The sequence below is a fragment of the Drosophila simulans genome, chromosome 2R, assembly GCF_016746395.2.
Source record: "Drosophila simulans strain w501 chromosome 2R, Prin_Dsim_3.1, whole genome shotgun sequence".
Classification (NCBI taxonomy): domain Eukaryota; kingdom Metazoa; phylum Arthropoda; class Insecta; order Diptera; family Drosophilidae; genus Drosophila; species Drosophila simulans.
Genome location: NC_052521.2, coordinates 688,923 through 700,867, shown reverse-complemented (window position 1 = coordinate 700,867; position 11,945 = coordinate 688,923). Strand labels below are relative to the sequence as shown.

At 41.2% G+C, this 11,945-nt stretch overlaps 2 protein-coding genes across 2 annotated transcripts; both read right to left on the bottom strand.

Annotated features, from left to right (window-relative positions):
* Positions 1-5,337: 5,337 nt before the first annotated feature.
* LOC123327082 lies at positions 5,338-10,043 on the bottom strand. Its single transcript, XM_044922453.1, has 2 exons — positions 8,123-10,043; positions 5,338-8,073 (listed from the first exon to the last, which is right to left on the bottom strand). Exons 1-2 carry the CDS (start codon positions 8,833-8,835, stop codon positions 8,064-8,066), a joined length of 723 nt encoding a protein of 240 aa, XP_044778388.1. The 5' UTR covers positions 8,836-10,043; the 3' UTR covers positions 5,338-8,063.
* Positions 10,044-10,786: 743 nt separating this feature from the next.
* On the bottom strand, positions 10,787-11,674 carry LOC123327156. The gene is made up of 2 exons (XM_044922757.1): positions 11,198-11,674; positions 10,787-11,098 (listed from the first exon to the last, which is right to left on the bottom strand). Exons 1-2 carry the CDS (start codon positions 11,672-11,674, stop codon positions 10,787-10,789), a joined length of 789 nt encoding a protein of 262 aa, XP_044778692.1.
* Positions 11,675-11,945: the final 271 nt, after the last annotated feature.

The following is an 11,945-nucleotide window of genomic DNA, read 5'->3' as shown; positions in this document are numbered from 1 at the left end:
ATTATTCTTATGAAATATTAATTTTCTTTTGGAAAATTTATGCTTTAAAATACAGTAGTTAAATTAATATTTTCTTTTGTTTTGCTGTAATTATTTATGTAAATATGTAAATTCGTTTCTTGGATCAGAATGGATTTCGGCCCGAAAATCGTCTTCAGAGTGCAAAACCAATGTATGGCCGTTACGCATCTTGTTATTCTAATGTCTTTGGTTAGTAGAAATTTGTGAATTACTGGCGGCTCCGTGACCTGCCAGCTTATTCACTGCCCGCTTCGTCAATCCTGTTGGTGTCCTCATCACAGCAACTCTACTCCATCTTTTCATAATGCCGGATTCGGTTGTAACTACTGATGCTGCGCTCACATAGAGCTTGCTGCCCGCTGGTCCGCAGCTTTTCGCACATCTCAGTGCCACTGACTGCGTCGTCATATGCATCTTCCGCTAGCAGTGTGGACTGCTCCTCGTATTGCCGGCATGTCGGTCCTCCTATTCTGCTGGACTGTTCCCGAGAAGCTAATTCCGACTTTCAGCGATATATGCTCCAGTCTACCGTTTTTTTTCGGGGCGCAACTGGCACCCTGTCCCTAACCTTGGCCACAATAAAGCATTTGGAATTGCGCCAGCGTGATGGAGGGTGGAGCCATGTCGACCAAGTTACGATAGCCTCCAGCGAATTTGGAAATGCAAATTGTGACGAAATAAATTGATGGTCGGCAAGGGAACTTGTAATGCGGGTGCACGCTTCAGAGTCCAGATCTAGCTCATGGCGTTGGGTGTGGTGGTCTTGCTTGTACAGATACATTTTCGCTACAGACATTAATGATTAATATCAAGAATTGAGCATGCTTGCATCAACCTAATAGAGGATTTAGTATGCAAAATCGGAGGAAACAAATTAATATTTTCGGAAGGAGACAGTTCTAGAAGGGGAGGAAAAGCTTTGTTGGCTGGGAAACACCAGTGTAATCGTAATCGTGTTCGCGGATTGCCGTACCCTACCTATAACCACTTTCCGTAAGAGCATGGCTCCAGTGGCCCCTTTGGTACCCTATGTCCGGAGAAACATCAGCCGAATTCAGTATTTCAGTTTTTGGAAATTCATTATTTGTTTGTATTCATGGTGGTGACTAATAATTAATAACAATATTTATAACTTATAATAAGTACATTAAAAATTAAATAAGTATATAAATAAATACAAGCTAAAGTAAGTTGAGGAAATATATGGCAAAGGGTTTTTGTTTTTGTCGTGAATTAAAAAAAAAAATGTATAAAAGTTATTCAAGAAGGTTATAATTAAATTGATGAAAAGGGCACAGGCTGCTAAATATGTTTTAGAGGAGGAACAAATTATTTATTTAAATTCTCCCATAACTCAGTTTTTCAGTGTAGTTCTCTTCTATATATTCTTGTTTCATGAATTATTATTTTTTTAAAATCAGTTTCTTTAATCGAAAAAAGGAAAAATAAAAACTGTTAGAGAGTGGGTTGAGAGAAAATTCGGTTATATTTTTAGATCTGTCCGCTTAATTGTCTACTTCCGCAACAACAATAGGGACCAATAAATTGTTCGTAGTGTATTCACCCGGTTTATTCCTTTTCTTTTAAATCATATGGAAAGCTAAGTTCCAAAATAAATAGAAAAATTCTTAAATGAGAATTTCTTAGAAAAATAATTAGATTAGGATAGCTTATATAATATAAGAAATATTAAATACTAAAAGGACTAATTGTAAAAAAACTGATTGTAATGTATATTTTAAAATTATAACTTCTCCTTTTTTAATATTTCCGATGTAGGGTCAGGTCAGACAGAGTTCAAGCCTTTTTATATATATATATTTCAGATTTTTATTTGTTCACTTTATCAAGAACTTTTCACTGTGTATTTTTGACTCCTACCCCGCTAATTTTTCCCGCGCTTTCAACCTCACTTTGGGGTTCTCTTTTAATTATACACTTTTCTGGCAATTAATTTAAATACACATCCCAGGGTCTCGATTTATCGGCGGCTGCGGTCCCGCTGCGGCTGCTTCTCTTCTTCGGTTACTCGACGGGTACGGCGCTCCACTAGACGGTCGACTCGGTTCTTTCCTCTCTTTCTGCCCGTGTAAAAAGTTAGAGCCTTCGACTCAACTAACAGATCACTTTGTGGCTTCCACAGTCTAATCTTGGGGTATAGGCGGTGGCGCTGCTAAACGATGGCTGCGCGAAGCGAAGATTTTTCCTGTCCCAATGAACGTCGAGATCTCAGGAACCATAGCTAGAAGGTTAAGATTAAGCAGCGCAAGTTTCTTGACCGATATTACCACGCCCACTATAACTGCCACAAACCGCATAAAACTGCCACGCCCACATATTTGAAAATTTTTTTGGATACTTTTTTATAATTTTATTAGTCTTGTAAATTTCTAACGATTTGCTAAATAACTTTTTGCTACGCCAACTATAAATATATATCGATATCCCAGAAAAAGTATGAAATTTCGCGTTCGCACTCACACTAGCTGAGTAACGGGTATCTGAAAATCGGAAAAGTCGACTATAGCATTCTCTCTTGTTATTCCTATATAATGTCATAGTGATTTGAACCTTTTTTTGTAAAAATGTTTCTTTATTTATTTATTAGTTTATTTCCTGATGTAGCTACGCCCACTCCACCGCCCCAAACAACCCAAAAATGTCTCGGCCAAAATTTTAAGAAAGGCTTAAACCACTTAATATTATTGTATGCCTTGCCAATTTCCAAATCGTCAAAAAAAATAAATTGATTTGCCACGCCCACACTAACATCCAGAAAAAAGCTCTCCTCTCTCGCGCTCTCTCTAGTACTCTCGCACCTTCACCTTTGGCTTAGCATTCCGCTGTTCGCTCTGCAATTACGAGGTCCCTTTTTCATCTTCGCTCTCGTTAAGATGTACATATAGCATCGATCAAGTAATAACGGTCAAAGGTGACCTCCAGGCCGAGAGCAACAAGGGACCTACAGCCGCGAAAGTGCTTAGCGGGATTGGGAAGTTCGGAGATTGCGTTACGTAAGCTGAGCAATTGCCCGAAGCGTTCGTAACAGCCGAGGAGGCATGGTACCAGCTTGACCAATTAGAGCAGACGTGGGCTTAACGCGTCTAGGACGTCCAGGACGATGAGAGAGGGGGACAACGAAAACGAGGCCGCCGAGCAATCCCATCAAGGTACGTTAGTTTCAAGTTGATAAAAGGCTAGGGTGGAACGTTCGACTTTTACTAGGCGTCTTGCAGAAGGGACTACGGCGTAAACCGGGCGATATCACGAAGGGCTTGTGAAAGCCGAACATGCGTCTGGAGGGACCAGCCGGGACAGAGCAAGGGTCAGCAGTTCGTTGGGCATTCGGCATTCGCTTTGAGAGCCCAGCGCCTCTTTACACTAGTCTGTGAAAATGTGAAATCTCGACTGGCAAGCGGTGGAGAATTCCACAACTGACAAATCATTCAAAGTGTAACACGAGATAAATAAAAATCACCGAAACGAGAAATACAAAATGACCCAAATTAAGGAACTACGAGCAGGGGTAAAGGGTATCTGATAGTCTCATTGTTTATATATATTTACTGCAAAGGTATACGGTACGCTTCAGTTGCCGATGGATTTATATGGATGATGGATGAATATCCTTTACATTAAATAACAAAATGAGATATATTGATTATTTCAATGGATGTTTTGATTATTTTATAGCTTTTAAGGAAAATGACTCTGACCATTAAGCCATGAACTGAAGTGAACCGGTTCTAGATACTATGTAGACAAATGATTGCTTGCTGGCGATAAAGATAAAACGTTCTGACCATTTCGAGTAATGTGGCCAAGCTTGGCAGCTTCACTTTTAATTTTTTTAGTTTTAGCCGCAGCAAAATTACCAGCTGCACGTGCCACCGCTGACTTGGATGCTGCAAGACGTCGTTCAATAGCCTCAGAGTTGTATATAGCAGACGCTGCTTGAGACTTTTGTTTCAATATTAAAGCTTGTGTTTGCTTTTCAGTGTCTATTCTTTGTTGATTTAACACATTTTCCTTTGCAGGCTCTAGTTGTTTCTGCGCAATAAAAACATTAGCAGAGGCCAGCTTAGCTTAACACTTCACTGGTTGTGGGGCCAAGTCCAAGCGAAAGACTGCTGCTCCAACCTTGGTCCCAAAGCTGATGACTAAGATCTCTTGCAGTGCTTATCTCCTCCATGCTTATTTCCCCATTTGGTAACGTTATCGATCTGAAATCACACCGGACATTAACAGTGAATGCCATTATTGGCATCAATTGGACGACACCACAGCGATAATTTTTTATAGACATTTTAAAATAAGGAAACAAGAGAAAATCGATAACTACTGAACTTTTTGTCAATACTATTATACTATTAATACGAAAAATTTCGTTTATACTAAATTGGCTGTAACTATCAGACACACCGGTCACTTCGTAAACCAATTTGAAAATAAATTTACGTTCAAAAAATCTCTGCAACTGTGGTGCCGTCGATCAAAAGCTAGGAAAGATTTATGCTTGAGGGGTTTTAATGTTTATGTCTTATTCATTTGAATAACTTCTTTATTCAACTGTGGGCATATGGACTTTTAAAGTGCATTGGCTTAATTTCATTATATTGTGGCCCTGCATTGATTTGTGGAACATTTCGCAATCTCTTTTAATTTGGTTTTACTTTAACTATTTGTGTCTTAAAGATTTATTTTCAAATACAAATGTGTTTCGGCTGTTTTATTGCAAATGGATTTGAGAGATGCATTGACCAGTGATTAAAAATGTTTGATATAATATGTTTGCTGATGAGTTCTCCAAATGAAATATATTATTTTCATTATTTAGTAAATGTTCATAGTTATCGTTTATGCCATAATATAAAATTAAATAACATAACATCATTTATCTTGGTATCTCATAATTCCATTTTTTTTTGTGTGTTCTTAAATTTTTTTTTTTTCTCTCTCTTTTTATTTACAATTTGTCTTAAAAAGTATGACAATAAGTAAATTTTATAATTAATCTTAAAGTAACAGAGGCAGTAGTTATCCATTAATCCCTACTACATACTCTATGCATAACATGTTTTAACACTTAATACCTGTCAGGGAGATCTAGCACGTGAAATCTTTTAAGTCCTCTGACGTTGTTATTATTATTTGCCAAACTTAGGGCTAAGTTATTTTCATGTGTTCTTAGTCTGTCTATATATTTTTTACTATGTTTTGCTATTTCTTCTTTAACATAAGGGATTCCTAAGTCTTTATGGATACTTGCATTTGAAATATAAAATGGAGCATTAACAATTTGTCTTAATATTTTTGATTGGTAGCGTTGTAGAATCTCAATATTTGAGTTGCTGGCAGTACCCCAGAGCTGTATGCCATAAGTCCACACGGGCTTTAGTATAGCTTTGTATAAACGGACTTTATTTTCCAGAGTGGTTGCAGATTTTCTTTCAAGCAACCAGGTCATCTTCAAACTTTTTAAATTTAGTTGCTGGCGCTTTGCTTTTATGTGGTTTTTCCACGTTAGTCTGCGATCGAGGTGCAAGCCAACTTTATGCAATTACTTTGTGGGATTGCTGATCCAATAAATGACACTTCTGGGCAGTCACCTCTTCTTATTGCAAACGTTATTTGCGCAGGTTTCAGGGCGTTGACTTTAATTTTCCAAAGAAGGAACCAGCTTTCAATAAGACGTAGCTCTGCTTGCAGGAGCTGTGAGGCTTCCTCTTTAGATGAGCTGGTAGCTAATATAGCTGTATCATCCGCGTATGTTGCCACAGTGCAGGTATTTGTTAAGGGCATATCGGCCGTGTACAGGGTGTATAAGACAGGTCCTAAGACGCTTCCTTGTGGGACTCCTGCTTTTATAAAATGCAAGGGAGAGTATTCATTTTTTTGTTGCACATAAAAGTGTCTATTGGTTAGGTATGACTTTAATAATAAAAAATATGGTGCAGGTAACCACTTTTTGATTTTATATAATAATCCGTCATGCCAGACTCGATCAAACTCTTGTTGAACGTCAAGAAATGTTGCAGTGCAGTATTTTTTGCTCTCAAATGCTGACAAAATTTTATTTATAATTCTGTGACATTGCTCAGGGGTTCCGTGGCCCCTATTGAATCCAAACTCGTGTTCGGGTATGATAGCGAATTCGTCCAAGATTGGCAACATTCTCTTTAAAAGTATTTTTTCAAATACTTTAGAAAATATTGACAACAAACTAATGGGACGGTACGATGTCACTTCATTTTCTGCCTTGATTGGTTAAAAGATCATTATAATTTCCGCAGATTTCCATTGGCTTGGGAAGTGGTCAACTCTTAAGATCGCATTAAATATAAACGTAAGAAACCGTATACACTTTGATGGTAGATTTTTCAAGGTTATGCCATCTATTTTGTCCGAACCTGGAGCCTTTCTACTATTCAGCCATTTAATTTCTGATGAAACTTCATTAATACTGATATTACGAATGGGTAAGCTCATTTGGCAGGGTGACACGAGAAAGTTATCTACTTCTCTTTCTGTTTGCGGGTTATCAATATCATTTGGCTGAAATACAGAGTTTAGGTGTTGAGCAAATGCTTTGGCTTGTTCATCATCAGATCTAAACCATTCGCCATTACAGTTTCGGACTACTGTGTTTCTTTTTGCAGGTCGCTTAAGATATTTGGTTGCTCTCCATAAATTATGTTCGTGGTTACAAGAATGTGGATCTAGATTTCTAAGATATTCAGCGAGAGATTCATTTCTTAAAGTTGACGATCTTTTATCGGCAGGGTAGAGAGTTTCTTGCCATCTTTTACGCAAATTTCTCTTGTGTTGTATTTGCTGTCAGATTTCAACTGAGAGATAGAGCTGATTTGATTGTGAGTTTCTGGCTGGAAGCTTCGTACATATATAGCTTGCTTTATGGATCTTGTTTGTGAGTAGCTCCACAGCATGGTCTATCTCCTCTCCTGATTTTAGCGAGATATCCAGGCTGATAGCTGTTTCCAGATAACTTTTAAAAGCATTGACATCGGTATTTGCAGAAATTTGCAGAAACTTGAAATCAAGGCGCAACCAGCGTGGGCGCAGATCGACAGTTCTGCATCCCATAGTTGGCTAATAAGGACATTGTTACATGTCCTCGTTCACCAGCTCGCTTAACTTCAATTCCAAGAAAGTTTTTTAGGGTCCGCTATCATGTGTCTCCAACTTTTCAGCAATCTTTCTTTTTATGTCTCTCTCGGTAGGATAAATGATAATTAAGTCGTCTACGTAAACAGCAATGTCCTTTTGCTCTGTGAGATGTACGTAAAGGCACATCTTTTGATATCTAGACCTTTTAAAACCTCATCCAGTGTATTATTCCAGGATACTCCATATTGTTCTAAGCCATAGATGGCCGCTAAATCAATTATTGAGTTCTGTGCAGCTGACTTAAACTCACCATCTAAAAGTTTTACGTCATGACGTACCATTATTGACCGTTGTTCATAAATAAAGCCGCCAGTGTTACTGTTTAGTTTGATTTATTGGTTAATTTCAGACACTTAATATTAATTAGTTCGACACCGATGCGTACGTTTTCTCGCAGATCAAAAATGTGACTAGCTTAAGCTTTGGCTGTACTCACGCCATACGATTAAACTAGCATAAGACGTAAACAAGTTACAGTTAGAAGGGAGTTAGAAGTTTGGAAAAGTACTGGGCAAGCTCGCGGACAATTACAGCGGTGCGATGCTTACATTGATTCCGCTGATAAGCTCCGCTGAAGCTGCAGACAAATGATAATGTAAACAAAGATAAAGGGTGACTTGTTCGCGTATACAGGGTGTCTCGTTCCCAAACATACCGGCCCCCCTGAACGGTTGTTCAGCAGAGAGGCAGTACAGCTTTTTTGGCAATTGGGCGTTTGTATAATCCGTGAGCAGTCTTCACTGTAACGACTCGGACCTTGTTGTCGATTCCTGCGTGCACTGCGGTGATGCGGCCAAGAATCCATTTAGAGGGCGGTAGATTGGGCTCCTTGAGTACTACCAGTGTGTCGATCTTCAGATTCTCGGTTTCCAGATGCCACTTTGTCCGCTCATGAAGAGATGTCAGGTATTCCATATGCCACCTTTTCCAAAAGCCTTGAACCATGGCTTGCAGCTGATTCCACCTCTCCAATCGATTGACTTGCATATCCAGACGACAGGGTTCAGGCAATGCAGTATACGGAGATCCAGTCAAAAAATGAGCAGGCGTCAGTGGATCCAAAGAATTATCCCCAGTTGGGCACAGCGGGCGTGAATTCAGGATAGCTTCAATTTGGGTCAGGACAGTAGAGAGCTCCTCAAACGTTAAAGCCTTTGATCCAAGTATCCGTTTCATATGGAGTTTAATTGAGCGAATTCCAGCTTCCCACATCCCTCCAAAATGGGGAGCAGACGGGGGTATAAAGTGCCAAGAAATCCCTTCATTGGCAAAGAATCCTGCTAGTTCCTCATCTTTGGCTTGTTGAATGGCCAGACGTCTCATGTCATCCAAAGTTTGCTTGCCTCCATGAAATGTAGTTCCATTGTCCGAATACAGGTCAGTAGGCTTCGCTCGGCGGGCAATGAATCTTTGAAAGGCTGCGATGAAAGCCTGTGTAGTTAGCTCACTAACAACCTCGATGTGAAGTGCCTTTGTAGTGAGGCACACGAAAATAGAAAACCATGCCTTTCCGATGCGTGGAGTTCTTCCCTTTGATTCCTTGATTGCGATCGGTCCAGCGTAGTCCAGCCCTGTGTGTTGAAAGCAGCGGCTAGCTTGAACTCGAGGAATTGGTAGCTCTCCCATGATCTGGTTGCTTGTGCCCTTTCGTTGAAGAAAACAGGATTTGCATTGGAAGACTGCCTTTCTGACGAGATTGCGGGCTCCCAGAATCCAGTACTGCTGACGAAGATTGGTGAACGTTGCATCAACTCCAGTGTGCAGATAGGAGACGTGAAAATGTCGAACCAGCAGTCCAGCTAGTGGTGTATCTTTAGGTATGCTTGGCGTTGTAGTTGAATGTAGATTGCTCGATTCTCCCACCGACTCGCATTACTCCATAATCATCCAGAAACGGAGAAAACCGGATAAGATGCGATTTAAGCTGGCGTCGATTCTCTAGCTGCGCATATTCTCTGGCAAAGGATTTTTGTTGCACATGTCGAATAAGTCGGCGCTGTGCGTCCAGCAACTCTTCAGACGTAAGGAATGGTGCCGAATTCCTATGATGGGATCGCAGAGTGTGAATAAAGCGATGACAGTAGCTAGATACCCTTATAAGACGCGTCCAGGTTGAGAATTTGTGGATGAGTAACTCGTGTATACTTTCATCAGGAAAGTTATGTAGAGTCGTGGGCTTTATGGCTCGTTCTTCGGTGTTGACATCGAAACTTGAAGATACGCTGAACTTGCTTGTAGAAGGTGACCACTCAGAGGTGGGTGTGGCTAGGCAGGACGGACCTTTCCACCACAGTCGATGCTCCAGAAGCTTTGACGGATGAAGTCCTCGGGAAGCACAATCAGCAGAATTGTCTTCCGTGCGAACATGGTTCCAGCAGCTACGGGGAAAGTCGCTAAATATCTCAGAAGTTCGGTTGCAGACGTAGGTGTTCCACCGTCGAGGGGGAGCTGAAAGCCAGTGTAGCACAATTTCTGAATCTGTCCAGCAGCTCGTGCTGAAAAGAGGAATTGTTAGCGACGTTTTGACAATAGAAAGCAATCGAGATAGAAGTAACGCAGCGTTTAGCTCCAAACGTGGAATTGATACGGGCTTGATCGGGGCCACCCGTGTTTTGGCGGCAACCAGAGTTACTTGAAAGCTGCATCCAACTGCAACTCGAGCGTAAACTACTGCACCGTAGGCGTGCGAGGATGCGTCGGCGAATCCGTGTAGTTGAACATCTCGAAATGGCGACGCAATATACCGTGGTACTTGGCATTGTATAACCGTAGAACTATGCTTGGAACAGTTTTTATTTGTAAGCTTATTCGTGGGGATGTTGAGAGTCCCGACTTGATTAGTCGGCTTAACTTCTCGGTTCCAAGTAGATTCACTAGAAACTATATACCCCTTATCTTAAATCATTGTAGATCTAATTAAGAGTTGCATGACCCTTTCAGAGTTTTATGTTCTGACTATAATAGACTTTATCCTATTATCTGTAATCTTGACTCTCTGCCGCTATTAAAGCAATCGATATTATCTTTTCTATTAAATAATTAGATCCTACTAACACTAATATTTAACATAGTTTTTCCGCATTATATTAATTTCCTCGTTCCTATTCTATTTTTTATATCGCGTCTATATCTTCTCGCGAATCGAGCCGTACGATACACGGCAGCGCCCCTCGGTCGGTTGGGCGGGAGGTGTGGCCGTGGGACCCGTGCGTAAATAAAAAACAAAAATAAAATAAAATTGCGTAAGTGCTGGCAAATCCTCTACTAAGGCTCTCCAGCGCGTACGTAGACTTTCAGGAATGGGGTCGTCCCACTGCAGGACACTTGTCCAGCTTTTTTTGAAGATTAGCTTGAGTAGAACTGTGACCGGCGCTACCAGTCCAAACGGATCATAAATTCTTGATAGCTGAGACAAGAGTTCTCTTTTCGTCGGAGAAATGCTCGCATCGCATCCCTTTAGTTTGAGATACAGAACGTCCTTCCCAGGGTTCCATTGGATACCAAGAACTTTGACAGGTGAATCCGCAGCTGATTTGTTGAGGAGCTGGATAGGTTCAAAACATCTATCTTTATCTGGTTATGATTTTAGAAGACGCCAACTATTAGAACTCCATTTGCGTAGCTTGAATTTTCCCTTATCCAAGAGGGCTATAAGCTCGTCCTCGAGAATCATAAGCTCCTCAAATGTGTTGGCGCCTGTAGGGATATCGTCCACATAGGCATCGTGCAGAAGAGCGTGAGCTGCTGCAGGGTATTCATGGCCATGATCGTCATCAAGTTGCTTTAGAACTCGAACAGCCAGAAATGGTGACGGTGCCAATCCGTAGGTAACCGGCAGCAGGCGAAAATGAAGCAGAGGTTCATTCTCAGTCGTGCGCCAAACAATGCGCTAAAAATTGGTGTGTGGCTTAAAGATTTTAATGCCTCGAAACATTTTTTCGACATCTGCGCATAAAACATATTGGTGCTGCCGGAAGCGTAGACAAACGCCAAGAAGATCGCGTTGAATCGGTGGACCAATATGTAGTCTGTCATTGAGCGATACTCCAGAGCTGTCCTTTCCTGATCCATCAAAAACTACACGACATTTGTTAGTCAGACTGTCCAGTTTGATGACAGCGTGGTGCGGCAAATAGATGCAGGTGTCTGGGGACTCCTCAACCTGAGCCGAGGTCAGTTGTTCCATATGTCCACGTTGCAAGTAGTCGTCCAGGAAAGCTTCGTACTGCTGCTTCAATTCTGGATACCGACGAAATTTGCGTTCCAGCGAGAAGAAGCGATTGATGGCCTGTGGCAAGGTCGAATCAATAGGCGTTGCCTTCTCCTTGAAGTGATACTCGACGACGTACACCCCGTCCGTCGAGCGCTTGTGTGTGGCAGCAAAATGACGCTCTGTGGGATCGCTGGCGTCGAGGAGAGCCTGGTTAGGCTGAATGCTGTCCATCTCCATGAATGAACAAACCATCGTGTCTAGGTCCGCCTGATGAGTAACCGCAGAAGTAGGGTGATCATCGAATGCAGAGTAAGAGCCTGCAAGAATCCAACCAAATACAGTATTGAGAGCGATAGGAAAGTCGTTACCAAAGTGTTTCCGATCTCCTGTGTATAGAGACCAAAGTTGATACGATCCAACAATTTTGCTGCAGGTTTGCTGCAGGTGTGCAGAACGTTGGGTCTCCCAAAGGAAGGTCGAAAGAAGGGAACGATTCTATACGATGTAGGAATCTATAGATCAT